Raw genomic sequence first — 17564 nt, 5'->3', positions numbered from 1 at the left:
AATTATGTAAAATGTTTTAAATAGGAACTCTTTCATGTCCCATACCTGATTCCATTTCCCAGGTTTCTGGTAGTACACTTCAGTGTTAGCTTCCCTTGGCGGTGTCTTGGTGAAGAGCCTGAATTACAGATATAAACACATATCGGTAACTGCACACAAACATCGACTGAACTTTAAACTCATTACTGATTTCCGTGGGTGTATGTAAGTCACCTTGTGAGGCGGTCCCGGCAGTCCTCCTGCAAGGAGCCGATCCTGTCGGGCCCCAGATGCATGGTGCCACAGGGCCCCTCACACACCAGACGGTTTATAGCCACTCGCAAGGCATTTATCTGAAGATGAAACAATACAATAGAACTGAAAACAATGAAATAAATAACAATAAATAAATAAACATGAAGTAAAATTTAAATCTATTAATACAAATAATATATAAAAATATATAATATACATAGCAGTATGTGGATGCTACATGTGGAAGGGGGGAGGAAATGGGGGTGGGGCGAAATGTTCTTCAGTGTACTTCAATGACAGAAATGAAAGCATTTTACAACTATGGTGAATTTAATTCAACAGAAAAGTCTTCAACAAGGCATTTGAATGGCAAAATTAGTGTTTCTGTCAAAGGAGTCTGGCAACTGGCGTAGGGTGGCAGAAACTGACACCATAATACTCTTATCAAAGCCACCAGACTCCTTTGACAAAAAGAGTCATTTTACTCCACAGAACACTACAAGTTTCTGGTCTTTCCGCTGCTCCTCGATCAGGTAGTTAGTTTGAGTTACTGTGCAAGTTTGGGAACCGACCTAACAATGCCGTTTCTCGTTTGCCTGTCAAAACTGGGAGCGCAAGATCTGTAACACACGATTCTCAATAAAGGCTTAGTCATGAAGGACACTTAGAAGCTACCTCCCTGCTGCTCGCTCTGCACCTGCTCCAGGGCCAGCCGGTGCCTGTGCAGTGCTGCCACGCAAAAGGAGAGAAGGGAAGAGACTCATCCAAAGAGCCAAGGACTAATTATTCTGCGCAGCATGGATGGGAATGAAATATAGTTTAATGTATGTGAATACATTTCTTGCCTTTACCCTGATGGTGTGAATAAGTCACTGGTGGCTTTTTAGAAATAAAGTTGCTCAGCGGGTCTGAAAAGTTGTTAAATTTAATAAGAAAGTCACCAAGTTGGCAGCACTGTTTGGGTGGAGGGGCTGAGCACACCCGCTGGGAACGGGGTGCATTTGATTTACAAAATAAAAGACAAAATGGGATCAACTTTGGTAGACCCATCATGTGGCACAAAATCATTTTATCCTGTTTATCTTGTTTTGAAAATTGAGGGAGGTAAAATCTGATTAACTGCCCTGCTCTATGCTACATTATACAATACTGCTATTAAATTAGTAGTATATGATAGACACAAGGCTGAGTGCTGTCCGTCATTTGCATCCCAGTGATAATATTACAAGGTACAAGATCTTGGGTTTCATACTGCTATGAGACTACAGTTTTATTTTAGATAAGTATTAATAGCTGTTGAGACACTAAGAATAAAAAACAAAGAAATCTTATTTAGATTCCATGAAGAAAATTCAACAAAGCAGTTGATAAAATATTGCTCTATCTCAGTAATACTTGGATAAACACATTTTAACTCCCATGTATTTCAGGGACTACCAGTGTTCTTCAGGGAAACAAAGTGCTGGGACCCGGCTGTGCTTTTTTGTCACAGAGAAAGATGTGAAAAGGCTGAAAAAAGTTAAGGTGACACAGTATGAATCACCCGTCAAACACCAACATTTCAGCTACAGAGAGACAAAGGATCTGCCAAAAACCAAACTGTATTCCTGCCTACTTCATCACCACAGTCAGTCACACCACAGCTGTCTCCCTGGTGACAGCCATTACCTCAGTGATGTCTTCAACATCAAATTTGACATCGAAGGAGAGTTCGATGTCACGCTCAGGTAGGATGCCCTCCTGTGTTTGACTGTTCCAGCCCAGGCCACAGAGGGCGCCAGTGTAGCAGGTCCTCTCTTCATCAGTGCTTCAAAACATGGGAGGAAAACATATCAACACAGGCTTTTGTATTATGCTGCCTTTAAGGTGTGCAGTGATAAGTCTGTGTCTCTGACTCACCGTAGCTCCATGATGGGGGTGAAGAGCATGGTTACAAGTGCTGGCAATCCAGGGATGTCTGGCATGATGGAAGTATCTCTCAGTAGAATACGTGTCCCTGCAACACAACTACACATTTAAACCTGCAATGATTGATTTAAACACTAGCAGAAGAAAGAACAAGTTGAAAACATACAACCCCTAACATATAACAACCTTACAAAGTTGGCTTGACAAATGTATCAGACTCAGAGCAACAGTTTTGTCTCTGGTAGTCTAGTGTGTGCTGAAAACATTTGTCTGCTACTGTAAATGAGGTGAATAAGAGTGGAGCTAAGAGAGACAAAAAACCTGCATAGGTCAGTGTTAATTTTGTTAACAAAAACTATGACGAAAAATGTCCGTCAACCTTTTTCTTCCATGACTAAGATGAGACTTTGATCCAGAAAAAAGAAAGCCTTTGATAGTAAAAACTATGACGAAATATATGTTTTGTTTTACCAGTCGAAACTAAAATGTTAGCGGTGCGCTATCTGACATAGTATCTTCACCCAAATTGTGCTTCTAGTCTATCTGTCAAAATATAGTGGTTGAGAAACATGTACAGATTCCCAGAATCCCAGTCATACAGGTGATGATGTCCCAGTCTGAGATCCCAGTTAATGAAAAACAACCAAAGAATAGCTCTCTGGACACACTTTATAATTCGACAGGCTGTAAACCCAATGCTCTGTGGCAACGGGAGACAGAGAGACAACCTTTGGCTACAACTTAGGTGGGAAGAATCTAATCAACCTGAACAGACACTTGAGGGTCCACCACCCTGCTATTTATGCCTCAGTAAGTTAGCTAACTGTAAGGTTAAATGTTAAGTCCTAATGTTTAAATATGAGGCTGACTGAAATATAGAGACTTTTTGTCAAATAAAACTGGCCTAAAAAGTTTGAAGTTGTCGTTGACTAACATAAAAATGACTAGGCTATGTTCACATTACTGGATGTTATGCTCAATTCTGATTATTTCCCCATCCAATATTTCTGCCTAGACTGTGAACGTTCATGTTTGAAGTGACCCATATCTGACAGTCAGATGACAATTCCTCATAGGAGGCGACTGCCCACTGTCCCGGAGGGCCTCTTCTCTGACCGCACTCTCCCAACAAAAAGACATGGCTAATTGTTATGCAGAACAACATCATTGGACCTTTCTTTGTTTTTGGGACACTGGGTTGTTATTTTTCATACTATTGAGGCTTCCAGTTTATGACTCATCGTCACAATGGTATGAGGGTGAAAAGACGAAGGAAAACAAAAGCCATAGCTATAACTCTATCGCTGGTAGTTCTGCTGAAAAAACACAAACAGTGGGTGGAGGAGGAGTCAGGAGTGGTGGGGCTGTGATGGGGAGGTTTTCACAAAGAACAGCTTCTCCAAAACTTTAGGATGTCCGGGGCTACATCCCAGTATGTCTGTCGGCGCCTCAGGGCAACACGGTCATGGCATGTAGGCATGCTGTCAAGCTGAAAGCTTCTGGCAGTCAGGCTGGGGAATAGGGCAGCCTACCACAGCAGCCTTTTATAGTTTCAATGGACGACTCTGACACTGTATGGCGAGCAATCTGCTCCTGCGCAGTTTAGTATGACGTTAAAAAACCATGGATGTACTGGGAAAAACACATGAATTTCAATATGACCATTCTCACAGTAGATGAATGATCCGTGATCAGATATACAACAGATTTAGGACCATATATGGAAGTAGCCTGGATCTGATGGGAAAAAAATGTTTGTTTGTTTGTGTGCACAGTACATAGAATCAGATTTGTGTAACATGACAGCGAAAAAAAAATTTGCTTGTAATGTGAATGTAGCCTAAAATGTAACTAAAACTAATACAGGCTTCTCAAGGGCCAATGATAAAATTTCCATGACCATTTACAATGTACAACACAAACAAAACGGTAAAGATTCCCCTGGCATGGAGCAGTACAGCTCAAGAATGGGGTAGTGACAGCCAAAAGTTTGGTTAGCACATTGGTTAATTTGTTCAGGGAAAAAAGAGATTGCTCGGAACTTTCGAACGACTTGACATCACTTTCACAGCAGATAAAATGAAATTTAAGTGCACATTGGCATTCTGAGTAATGTGCCCAAGGCTGCCCATGTCAATTGCTCTATCTTGAAAATTGGGCACAGATTAAAAGCATCAGTGAGGCATCTATATAAAAACTTTGGGATCTACGCATATTAGAGCTACGTTATCTCACCAGCTACATAAAAAAATTGAATGTAATGTTTCATCACAGAAGATTACTTTAACAAATAGTTTTATTCCGCATAACAAAATTACATGACTATTTTCAAAACTTACCAAGATTTTACTCATTCCATGACTTTTCCAGACCTGGAAAATGAGCTTGTGGAATTTCATTTTTTTGTTCAGGTTTTCCATTACCTTGGGAACCGTGCTCATAAGCCTTTTTGTCTAAAGACTAAATCTAAATTAGCTGCCAAAATTAAAAGTGGCAGAGCTGAGGGATGGCAGAGATGGTTGACAGAGTGTGTGTTTGTTGGTTCAAGCATCTCCTGTCACATTACATATAGGCATTTTATCCACTGTTAATATAAAGTATTGATTAGTGGAGCTCTGAGCTGTTAATTCCTGCTCATGAGTTTGTATTGGAGAGCAGAAGAGAAGCTTTATCTGGTACCTGTGGAGTTGACTGACACAGTCCCAGCCACCAGCATCCTCTGATGTTTGTAGTGAGGGTTTTCATTCAGGGCCAAGGAGTTGATGCTCCTCCTCTCTATACACACCGTCCTGCAGGAGGACACACTTGTAAGCAATAACTTGGGGGATTTATAACGGGCACATTTAACTGGGTACGTGTATACGTAAATGCTTACTTGTAGAAGGTCTTCTGGCTCAAGCTGTGGAACTTTATCCTATAAGGACTGTTTGGTCCATGCAGCCGAACCTGTGGTGTTAGAAGAAAGGCTGCAGTCAGACACACCACATGACGTATTCGTGCACTAGTTGTTGTTGACAGTCACCCTGTCGTCATTGTTCTGCTCGTCAGACAGAATGGGTGTGCCTCTGAATGAACACCAACACATGAACTGAGCCACCGAAATGGCTCCATCTTCTGGACAAACAGGGCAACAGACAGAGGCGATGCTGTCATCCCTCTCAGCATCTCAGACACTCAAAGTCTGTGTCCTATTTTAAATCCCTCCTCGAAACCCACTTTAATCCTAAGGCTTTCTCTTAATAAACTGCAATTATTTAACTGTTTTGAATCCTGATTACTTTTTTCTTTAGATCTGTGAAGCAACTGTAAAAATAAATAAATAAATAAATTTATGACTGTAGTATAAATATGCTTGTATTCTGTGAGCTGCAGTTTATCTTGCCTTTGTCCTGGAATAGGGCTGGGAGCTTTTGGAAAAGTGGCCCAGCAGGCTGTCGATGAGCTCCTTTTCCTCTTTCTTACGATCTGTCCAGGAGCTGCTGGCAGCATTGGGGACATATGTACCTTTTTCCATGTCCTGGTACAGGGACATCAGTGCCTCATGGTTTTGCTGCAAGAGCACACATATAAAATACATCTAGACTGAAAAGGGCACACAGCATTCATATAAATTTTCCACCATCTGTTCTAGCATGGCAGAGATATTTCTATTATTAAAAAATCAGTTAAGTTTTGTCTCAACACATCAGGGTTTCCTGTGTGCTTTACAGACAGGTTGAGCCCAAAAACCCCAACCAACTAAATGATTTATGCTTTTACTTTGATTGAGACCAAAGCAATGTTGCTCACAGCGTCCAACCACAACATCTGCTGGACCAAAAAAAAAAAAAAAAATCAGTCCTGCAAGCACAAAGGGGAACATTTGGTTGTGTAACTCTATGATAGGGCTGCCCCCAACTCAGAATTTTCCTTGTCGACCAATAGTCATCATTTAGGGCCATTAGTCGAGTAGTCTCCTGCATGGTTACGATATTAATTTAATTATTAAATTATTATTTTATTATATTAATTATTTTGGGCGGGGCAACACAATGGTTTGAGTTGAAGGTGTGAGAAAGAATAGTATCAGTAACATTGGTAACACTATGCTACATTACAGAGAAATACAAAACCGTACTAATGAACATTCATTAATATAGGCCTATATTTTATCATTCTCTGAACCCATCGGCTGTATTCGGCATCTGACTTCTGGCAGACGACAATACAGCCTCTGGGGGCAGACCCCCGATTTTTTGGCATTCCGGTTTGATTTGGGCAGAGGAGGCGAATTACAATTTCCGACTTCCATTTATATATAAGTAAATATGCTGAACCATTGTGATGGATTCAGAGTTTGCAGTGACGCCAATTATGTTCCACCTCGTTAGTTCACCGCACCGACCGTTTAACCTGGCAACAACTGCAACCGGCTCAAACATGATTGGTCATTATCACGCGGACTACAAACTGCCTACAACCTGAAACCAGGGCTCTTCCGCACTTCTTCTGGAGGCAAGATCTCCGGGGTTTGCCTACAGACTGGCACCATACAGGAGCGAGCAGGAGCAGAGATAACTGCCTGTTGCCGTGAGCCTGTTATTCAGGGAGATGAAGACCTCCTTCTCAGGTGGAAATGTGATGGAGCCAGGCGTTTTCCTCTGATGTCGAGGGCTACCTGAAAGTACCTGTGCGTTTGTGCCACGAGCTCTCCATCAGAGCACATATTCAGCACCGCGGCCAAAGTTGTCAATCCACTACGTGCCCTGCTCCAGTTGGAAAAAGTAAACATGCTGAAGAGCTGTGCTTTTAATGTATTTGATTTATGTTGATAGGTTCTAAAAATAAACCATTGGACAGTAGCCGCTGCAGTCGGATACGCTGTATAGCACACATTATCATTGCTGCCGTTGTTATTTATTGATCCTTTTTTGGAAGTGGACTCTAGCCCACGGACAGTGTTATTTCATTCTGTTTGGCTGACTGCTGCATTTGCACTTTTTTTTTTTTTTTTTAAATATTAATAAAAGTTGTTAATGTTGTACGTGTTTTGTTGTTATTTTTTCAGTATTCTTAGGCCTATGTAATGTTTGTTATTATGTTTCTGAACGGTATAGGCACAAGCCGACATTTTGGCAACTCCCTCTGAGCCCTTTAAAGTGATTTTTAATTAGTCACGGTAATACCATATACCCCGGAAAAATGTGGGGAAGGTTTAACTGTAACAAAGTTTGGATACCACCCAACTCTAGTACTTGATGACTTCAGAATGGTACTTGATGACTTCAGAATGGTACTTGATGACCTTGGAATGGTACTTGATGACTTCAGAATGGTACTTGATGACTTCGGAATGGTACTTGATGACTTCAGAATGGTACTTGATGACCTTGGAATGGTACTTGATGACTTCAGAATGGTACTTGATGACTTCAGAATGGTACTTGATGACTTCAGAATGGTACTTGATGACTTCAGAATGGTACTTGATGACTTCAGAATGGTACTTGATGACTTTTGATTAGTACTTGATGACTTCAGAATGGTATTGATGACATGTTTTGTTGTTATTTTTTCAGTATTCTTAGGCCTATGTAATGTTTGTTATTATGTTTCTGAACGGTATAGGCACAAGCCGACATTTTGACGACTCCCTCTGAGCCCTTTAAAGTGATTTTTAATTAGTCACGGTAATACCGTATACCCCGGGAAAATGTGGGGAAGGTTTAACAGTAACAAAATTTGGATACCACCTAAGTCTATATACAGACTCTACATTCACTGAATGTAGAGTCTGTATATAGACTAATATTTTATCTACAAGTGCACGTCACACACTGACCTGCTACCTGTTAATGACGCTGTCGGCAAAGCAGTAATGATTGTGTTAAGTGGCTAATGGGCATGTAGCTACTTACATGTTTCAGATGATACGTCATGTATGTAGTTGACCAATGAAGATGAGTTCACATATCACCTTGGGTTCGTCCTTCACCTTCTCAAAATGATCCCACACTTTGGATTTCCTGCTCGACATGTTATTAACTAGCCTGTGTAATAACCACAGGTACCAGCCCTGGAAATTAGGGGCCGTACAGTACACATGCTGCGTCTTTAACCGTCTGGAAATCCAAGGTTGGGTGCTTGGCAATACTCTTGTGCCTTTTCTGTGCCAGCTTTCAAGAGCGCGGCGGCAGGTTGCATCTGCGGTTGCTAAGCAACCTTAACAAGCATCGATAGCCTATTTACCTGAAATCCTGAATGCAGAGCAGATTTTCTTCTAGCTGCTGTTTATAAGCGGGTATGCCTATCATCTGTATTTATTACGAAGAAGGGAAATATATCTGTCGCCTGTGATTGGTTTGTAACGTGACTCCTGTCTGACTGCTGAGCGAGGCCTCTTCCTGTGTCTGTCCTTTACAGTTAATTCCCCACACGGTCCAGTCATATAGGTTTTGACCTTTCTGGTCAACTATAAGGGGGCAGCCCTTTTGTATGAGCAGAGTAGTGTTAGGGCCGGGACACATGTCGTGTCTCAAAATATGCTGCATGTGCATGGGCCCAATAAGCAAACGTAATACATAATTTGCCACAGGCCGGCAAATCTATGGCCTCTAGTTTCGCAGACCGGGCGAGGCGGAGGCGCAGCGCACCTGTGCTGATGTTTTGGTCCAGGAGGTCCAAGCTCGCAGTGTCCGAATATATGGAACTGCGAGCAGACCTCCACGGGCTGATGATGCAAAGGTAGCTTGGGAGGAGGTCACCACAATTGTAAATCAATGTTGCGTTTCTCTCGTGCACGTGCGCTCTCTCTTTCTCTCTTGCAGTCTCACTGTTTCTTTTCTTTTGACTTTTCTAAGATGACAGATGCTGAATATATACTCCCTATCTGATGCTGTGGCTGTTTGTGGTTGGCTGAGAGGGATGTGAACTCATTAGTTTGCAGCTGTGTTAATCAAATCAGGTTGGGTTTTCATTACGCGTGCCAAACTGTGCCAATCCCCTTTGATCTGACATCAGATGTGACGGGACAGTCGATACAGAGATACATTTATGTGCTAATTGCAGATAGTTTCATTGAATAGTGGTTTTTGTGGGTATTTATTGCATCGTTAATGTGCCTGACATTCTGGAAACCTGCCTGTGCGGTTTTGGTGACGTGTGCGCACTGTTCACCGGTCAGCTAAACTTCCACTACAACCGTCTGCTCTCCGCCTGCGCTGACAGTAGACCTGGTTTCAGCTGGCGAGCTTTTAGCGCACCTTCAACAAAGCCTTTTGGCACGAAACTGTCACTGTGCCAAGCTGGATCTGTCGACACCTCCCCCTGCTGCGCCGCCACACCCATCTCAGCGCACCTCGGTCTGCCAAACTACCAAACTGAGTGCGCCTCGGGTTGCGCTGCTCGAAACTAGCTCTGCGCGGGGTTCGCCACCCTGTGCCGCGCAGGGAAACTAGAGGCCTATATGTTAAACATACGAAGCATTTTCACTGACAGGGATTGAGTGGAATATACCGCAGGTCTGGTTTAGGGAGTTTGGGTGTTTATTGATCATGAAAAGGAGTCCACTCTAACTGGCAGAAACAGCCAAAGCTCACTCTCTGAAGAGAGAACCACCAACTTTTATCGAGCGCCTTTCAAGCCGACAGGAGCATGTCAGTGATACTATAAGGACATATTTAGGTGAGGGATTGCTTTGATTAGGGCATGTTACGACTGATTGATTTATTTCTGTATTTCACGCTGCCAAACCCATTTCATTAGGGCTCAACTGTTGTGTCACCTTGGAATCAAAGCTCTCTTCGGCCTTTACAGCATGTTCTTCTTCGACCAAGATGTCTACCACGCTGGTGTTTTTGGTCTCTTCACTGATGAGCAGTTGCACACGCATGACGCCATGGAGGATGGAGTACAGGGACACAATGTGTGAATGGCCCTTCACCAGTGTGATGAACCGGTTGCGGGCTCGGCTGCTCCACTGGTTCCCCAAAATGATGGACTGGGCTGAAGGACGCATTCCAGCAACTTGGAACTCCTGAGCCTGAGATCACGAGCAGAGTGTTTTTGTGTCACCATTTGAACAGTAGAAGTTATACGTTGTTTTAACTCATTTTATTGCTACTGTACCTGGAATGGGTGAGACAGGAGGTCAGAAGGGAGCTCCCTGAGGCTGCTGCAGGAAACAACTGCTGTGTTGCCAAAGTCCAAGAAAAACACCTGCGGGACAACAACATAGTCTTTGCTCTAGTGCACAAAGTAACAGCACATCACATACTCCTTTGTTAACACTGTTAGTGGTCGACACTTTGACTCTGACAATACAAACTATATGTACATACACACCAATCACCCACAACATTAAAACGACAAACAGGTGAAGGGTGAAGTGAATATTATTGATCACGCAATACACTGCGGGGAAACCTTGAGTCTTGCCATTCATGGGAATGCTACTTGACACGCACCACACACCCAAACACCATTGTAGACTGAGGACATCCCTCATGATAATGGCACTCCCCCCACCACCATACTGCAAAAACTGCACAGGAACGGCCCAAGGAATGTGACAAAGAACTCAAGCAATCAATGTGGCCTCCAGATTCCCCAGATCCTGATCCGACTGAGCATCCGTGGACATGCCAGTACCCCGCCTTGCAGCCCACAGGACTCAAAAGGACCCTCTGCCAGCGCCCAGGTTTCAGATACAAGGGGACACCCCCTGAGATCCTGTGTCCATACCTCCACAAGTCAGAGGTTCCATCTTGGATTGGACTTGGCTCTGGCTTGTCAAGGAAAGGACACAGGACCTCTGGGATACCAGCACGTCCCACAGACGCTTGACCAAATTGGGATCTGGGGAATCTGGAGGCCAAATCTATGCCTTAAGCTCTTAGTCACATTCCTCGAGCCAGTTCTGAGCAGCTTTTTGTGATCATATAAAACAGAGCTGCTAGAAAATAACATTAAAAATCAAACAAGAGAGAGACGGACATTTGTTATGAGAAAACTGAATGGGTGCATTACATCCTGACCAGAGAACGATAGCCTGTGAGCAACATTCACCTCCACAGAACTGCCACGCATCTGCAGGATCTTGGCACGGTAGTACATGCTCTGGTCATTGACCTCAGAGTAAGGAGCCAGACACAGCAGGTTGGGGTAGAGCGACACAGTTGGAGGGTTTAGTGTACGAATGTTTATCTCTGCTGTCAGATGGCGCTGCTTCTCCAAGCTGGCTTCATCTGCCCGGAAGCCCCAGAAATGACCCACCTCCACCACCTGAAGAGAAGATACATCCATTCAAGATTCAGACATTAAGTCAAAAACTCAACAACTGCTCATCTATTTTGAAACTGAACTCTGTGTGACCATGTTAATACAAAGAACTGACCTCCGTGATGTTGACCACAAAGAAGCGGTTGGGGGGTAGCTTGTCTGGGTCAATGGTGCTGCTCACCACTCCCACCGGGCAGACAGACTGGCTCTGGAAGTCTACGTTTACTCTGCAGCACATACAGAACTGGACTTTAATATTATCTTAATATTAATAGTATTTATTGTTGTTTTGAGGTTGCCTGTCATATCATCACATTATTATGGTTAATAGTGAACAGAGCTGCTTGACAACTGTTCATAAGGTAGCATAAACCTAAAATTAACTTGCAAATGTTGAAGTTTATTCAAAGTTTACTATTGATCACAGCAACCAATGCGATTATTTTCCAACTATTGCAAAAGAGCCCCTGTGTCTTGCTAACAGGAGTACTTCAACGGGGTGGATGCTTGTCAACATGTGAGCTATAATCTAGTTCCTCTGGAGGTGTGGAGTGTCAAAAATGATGTCAAATAAGAATCACAACATAAAATCTATTTGAAGTTATCCAACATTTGTCAGTTTAGGTGTTTTAGGTGAGTAGAATTATTGTTAAAGGAAAAATAGAGCTGTGCTGAATGAGGTGCAAAGTGACCCCATCTCCCATTTCCCAGAGGCCACTACGAAGAAGCTGGTGCTGCCTCGGCCTTAAACCTCCCCTCTCTGAGTCCAAGTGATAGCTGCAGAGAGTCATACAGAGTGCGGGAATGTCAGATTATATTAAGGGTCAGTGCAGGGGCACTGACCAATGCAGCCTGCGGTGCAGGGGGTTCCATTTTCCAAAAAGACTGTCAAGATTGGGACTTGTCAACCCACTAAAAGACCAACACAGTCAAACCCTTTCAACCTTTCTTATGAAATGAGCAAATGTTTTTTTTCCCTTTAATTCACGCAGCTGCTGATTTCACTCACTCACATAGAGACAGGTTTCCAAATTGTGTGAACAGAGTCATACCGTGAATGTTTCATGTGAGTGATGTTTCTACTCCCAGCAACCATTTCTATTTGTTCAGAGGGGAAGACTGATAGCTCCATGGGGAGACTCTGCTGATCCAGGAGGAGGGCAAGGGACACCTCAGGCAGCACCCCCGAATCTTGGGATGTCTTGTAGAACTCCAAGTAAGCTCTGAGAAAACACACACATACATGCAGTCAGGAAATTATAACTTGCACATTTCAGAGTTCTTTAAAGGTGTTATATGTGACATTTCTGCATTAAAAGGTCTAAAAACCATTAGACCTATGTTGTATATTTTGTTGAGGTGTGTATTTGTATTATTCAAAATGTTGTAATCTGTAATTTTATCTAAGGTAATGGCAGTTTCATTCCTTCACCTGTCGATGGCATCATATCACCTTTAGCCACTGAAGTTGCCATTTTGCAACACAGTAACGCAGTACAGTCCGAATATGTTGATATATTTCAATATTGATCCAGCTTGTGCATTTATGACAAATGTCTTATGCCAGCCATGTGCCATGTGTACGGGTAGTTATAACAATGCCAAAAGGTTCAACTCACTCATCAAATTATTTTCACTTCTTGTTTTGACCACAGATAACTGCGCCGGACCGTCCCACTACTGAATTCACCTCGTAATGTTATCTACAGTAGCTACAGTGACTTGGTGTTAGCAAGCTGATGTTATGTTAGCCAACGTTACTTGCAGATATTTCATTAGAATGAAATGACTCAGCATGAATTAACATGACTAAACAAAGACACACATTTTCCTATCTGTGAACAAGATTTCTGCCAAAGTCACATCAGATAGATTTTACTCAGCAATGCTAATCATTTAACAATGAAGACAACAACTGCTATGATCACGTGCTACATCACAACATCTTCAAAGTCTGTCTTTTCTTATTGTTTTGATTGGGAGACCCCTAGTAGCAAAAAAATACATATTTTGCATTCAAATAAAAAGGTCAGAGCAGATAAAAGATTTGCTACAGTGGTGTTCAGCACCTGGAGCTCTCGAAGGAAATGGTTTTCACCTGTCCACACAGGCGGAACAGAGACTGCAGCTGCTTGTAGTACAGGAAAGCATACGGAGGGAGGTTCCTCACCTGAAAACAAAATGCGGTCTGATGTTATTTTACAAGATCCTTATCTCCTACATAATTAGGCTCAAAGACTATAGCCGTACCAAGCCCAGTCGTTACACAGCAGAGGAAGTGCCAGTCAGAATGATATAATAAATTAATCTATTCTTGGTTCTCAACACTAGGTCATACCATAACTGTTGTTTTGGGGTTGAGGCCACTCAAATCTTTGGAGGCCAAGTCTTCATCTATTTCTCCCTGGACAAAGTAGTTGGGGTAGAGGGCTCCAGCAATGGCCACCTATGACAAAGAGAGATGCAGCCCAGAACAAACTGAGATTTAGGTGTGTATATTCAGCAGCTGAATATTTTTTCATGGTGATGACTGATCTAAAGCATACGCTATAGCTTCACTCATTCAATGTGCAACACTGACTCTCACCTGAAGAATGAACTTCTGCCTGTGTGTGCTGGTGTAATCCGTGGATTGAGGGCTCTCTGGCACATGCATGTTGAACTGGGACACACGCTTCTTCAGGTCCTCATACAGCTCTGCAACCTTAACAGTGAGTTGCTGCTCATGTTAGCTCATTAGACTGGAAGTTGACTTGATTAACAGTAAACTGTGCACCAAAGGCTATTGAAAAGACTCCCTGGACCCGGAGCTTTCTCGGTTCATTTTTCTTTCTAAATAAATACAAATAAATATGGTGAATCTGCCAAAGTGAACCCAGCAGATACCTGCCACCTGACCACGCCCACCTTACCTGCTGGGTAAGGGGCGGAGACTATAAATTGTTTGTTCACCCCTCAGTTCATCCTTTGCACTCCCTGCCAGCACATGTATCCTGATTTGTGTGTGTCTTCAAGTTAACGTGAGTGGTCAATTCATCATTTTGATTGTTTCCTTTGTATGCCTTTTGTGGTGGCTTTGCTGACATGTGCTCTGCTACCCTACTCTCTTTGTTCCCAGACATGTGCCAGGAGCCATGTAAGATTGTTTGTCGCTTGACCATTTTACTGTTTAGTTGTGGATTGTATATTCACCCATACTTATTTGTTGTTTATTGTTTAATTGACCACTCCGTTGTTTGTTTGTAATTATATTGTCTTTTTGTTTATCCTTTTTCTGATGCAGCACACGAAAATAAGATGTGACAACGACAGAAAGATCAAATCAAAGATAAATAAAAGCTACTGGTGTTGCATTGAAACCTGCCTGCTCCCTTGCCTAATTCCATCATTCCACTCCCTGCCATTGATGTCTTCTGACCGAGACTCTGTTTGCTCACCACACACTTACTCTCCCCGAACCACATCACCCCTACAGTTCCTTCAGCTATGATCATTAAAGGGGACCTATTGTGCTCATTTTCAGGTTCACACTTGTATTTTGGGTTTCTACTAAAACATGCTGACATGCTTTTGTTCCTCATACTGTCTGTGCTGGAACACCAGTATTCACAATCAGCTTGAAACACTGCATTTTAGCGCCTGTCTCTTTAAGCCTCCCTCCTGAAAAGGCCCAGTGCTCTGACTGGTTGGTGTTTACAGGTCATCCGCACATTTTGGTGTAACTGAATCGTCATTGCAGCTGGGGAAAGGACTGTACAGTTGCACTTTCTACCAAAAAAAAAAAAAAAAAAAATCACTAATAGAAGGTTCTAAACCAAAATCTCTACAACCAAACATGTTCCAGCAGGATCCTGATCCACAAATGGGGGGAAATTAACATCGGCTACCAAGATTACAGATTTCCCTGTAGCAGTGTACGTAATGAAAACACCTACAGTCATGTGCCTAGAGCCGATGGCCATAAAGAAATCTGTCACCAGCTAATGTCAGCTCATCTCCAAAGTAGAACAAAACGTTAGAAACAGTGTTCAGAACCGACTGAAGCCTGAGGTTTTTACTCACTGGGATTTTACACACATTTACCTCATTATTTGAAAGTCTGGCCACGTGTAATATGAACATCAAGCATTGTAACATTATAACAGTAAGTAAGGAAAAGCAAAATAGGTCTCCTTTAACTAGCTAAAATCTGTCCAAGTTTAAACTTTGTCAATAGTACCTACCTTGTCCTTTGCAACTGAAAACTGACAGCATCAAAAAATAACATGTTAACAGTCTGACTGTACCAACTGCAGTAAAGCTTATGAAAACCCAAGACTATCAGTCACTCAAGAGAAGCAAGTTTCATTCTTGGTAATACAAAACTACCAACTGCGGGATTAATGCCTGTTGTTCACTGTTAGAAAAGTAATGACAAAGATTTCCTGTAATCTGGTTTGATGAATTCATGGGACACAGCTCTGTGCGTCATCTCTGTACCTCCCTGATCCTCTTGATCTGAATGAAGTTCCCTTTTCCCCAGTCCAACTCGTCCTAAGAGGAGAAAGTAGCAAAGGCAAAGATTAACTCCTCAAGAAAAAATGGTGCTGCACTGATTCTTAACGTCCAAATAAAAAGCTATAGTTAATAGTTTACATTTTAAAGGGGCAGTTCACCCCAAACTCAAAAATACATATTTTCCTGTTACATGTAGAGCAATTTATCAATCTAGATTGTTTTGGTGCGAGTTGCCAAGTACTGGAGATACCAGCCATAGAAATGTCTGCCTTCTCTCCAGCATAATGAAACAAGATGGCACTTGGCTTGTGGTGCTCGCAAAATCTATTTCCCCTTGGCAAGTGCTCTGAAAGCTATAATGTGCTAAATGTCATTTGTTCAGTGCTGTGTTAATTCATTACAACTAGGACAGAGCAATTATGTATACTTCAATACCAATCTTGAAAATAATTCAAGATGAATAACTGCAGAGTGTCAAAAGCAGCAGCAGACAATTCTGATTTTCAACATGTATAAAAGAAAATCTGCATTTTTTATACATGTGTGTTGTTTCAGTGAGCTCATTCATGTTTGGTTGTTGTCTTGTTCACCTTTGGGTGTCTCAGCTGTCCTTTCTTTTTGGATGAGTGCCATGCCTGACAGTAATAGACGATAGGGGAAAAACAACAGCCATCAGGCAAATATGTAAATCCACTGAACACCACAACTTGCTGCTGACTTGCCATCAGACACGTTACCTTGAAGGCATTGACAAAAGCAATGGAGTCACTTGATGTGCCATGGGCAAAAGCCAACATGCTCCTGGAATAATAAATACTATTCAGTGCACACACACAAAAAAACATACAATACACAGAACCAATATCTGTTTCTGGCCTGCAAGTAGTCTGTTGAAAACATGTTACAGGTTTGCAACTTGGGGCTTGTCTGCATTTACATGGGCACCACGAGAAAAACATACCAGTGCATGGATAGCTTTTTCCTAAACTTTTTAGTGATTCGCATGTCCAAAGAGATGGCTTTTGTTTGGACTGTCAGCATCTATTTTCTACTGTGAGGCATCTCATTAGCCACGAATAGTGACAGGCGAAAATGAATGAAAAAATCTTTTTTAATGGCTCCTTTTAGTGTCCAGTATGTACCGTGTCAGCCTAACAAATGTCAGACTGCTCATAAATCCCAGATTTTGTCCGCTTGCCCACTCGCAACAAGAGGCGAATGAATAAGACTTGAGTTCAGACAGTCTGGCAGCTACGCTCATTCACCGAATGAACCTTTGTCTCAAAGTAGGATGTCCGCTGTAATACTCACCCCTGTTGCCTAGAGTACCTGACAAAAAAACTTAAGGCTATATTCCATGAATAGTAGAGAGGTTAGCTTACCACTTAAACTAGAACGACCTGCTCCTTAAATTGCACTCCTTTTTATTCAAAACTCGAAGGTTTGAAAGTACATTCACAATTATCAACTTGAAGAATCCAAAACTGTGAGTAGAATCAGTCCACGTATCACTAACCACAAATCACTGTGACAGCTAAAGCTGTAAAAGTGAGTCAATAGTTAGAAATTGGACCCAATGGAGTCGGTTACATGACAATATGTCCCAAATATCTTGGGAAACAAAAATGATCCTCAGCGACAGCCTGGCAGTCTGAATCAGTGTGGCT

At 42.3% G+C, this 17564-nt stretch overlaps 1 protein-coding gene across 1 annotated transcript in view; it reads right to left on the bottom strand.

Moving 5' to 3' along the window:
- tdrd9 (tudor domain containing 9) overlaps positions 1–17564 on the bottom strand; it is a 32117-nt gene that overhangs the window by 1908 nt on the left and 12645 nt on the right. The window contains exons 17-34 of the mRNA XM_033643642.2: positions 16635–16698; positions 16488–16532; positions 15880–15933; positions 13988–14104; positions 13739–13846; positions 13470–13570; positions 12453–12623; positions 11516–11627; positions 11188–11403; positions 10249–10338; positions 9905–10162; positions 5525–5692; positions 5018–5088; positions 4822–4931; positions 2134–2230; positions 1903–2041; positions 214–332; positions 46–118 (exon numbers count right to left, since the gene is read on the bottom strand). Coding sequence (XP_033499533.2) covers positions 46–118; positions 214–332; positions 1903–2041; positions 2134–2230; positions 4822–4931; positions 5018–5088; positions 5525–5692; positions 9905–10162; positions 10249–10338; positions 11188–11403; positions 11516–11627; positions 12453–12623; positions 13470–13570; positions 13739–13846; positions 13988–14104; positions 15880–15933; positions 16488–16532; positions 16635–16698 — 2113 coding nt within the window. The remainder of the gene's footprint in view (positions 1–45; positions 119–213; positions 333–1902; positions 2042–2133; positions 2231–4821; positions 4932–5017; positions 5089–5524; positions 5693–9904; positions 10163–10248; positions 10339–11187; positions 11404–11515; positions 11628–12452; positions 12624–13469; positions 13571–13738; positions 13847–13987; positions 14105–15879; positions 15934–16487; positions 16533–16634; positions 16699–17564) is intronic.

Source organism: Epinephelus lanceolatus, chromosome 15, assembly GCF_041903045.1.
Source record: "Epinephelus lanceolatus isolate andai-2023 chromosome 15, ASM4190304v1, whole genome shotgun sequence".
NCBI classification, from domain to species: Eukaryota; Metazoa; Chordata; class Actinopteri; order Perciformes; family Serranidae; genus Epinephelus; species Epinephelus lanceolatus.
The sequence above is the reverse complement of the archived record's forward strand: the minus strand, read 5'-3'. Positions and strand labels throughout refer to the sequence as shown.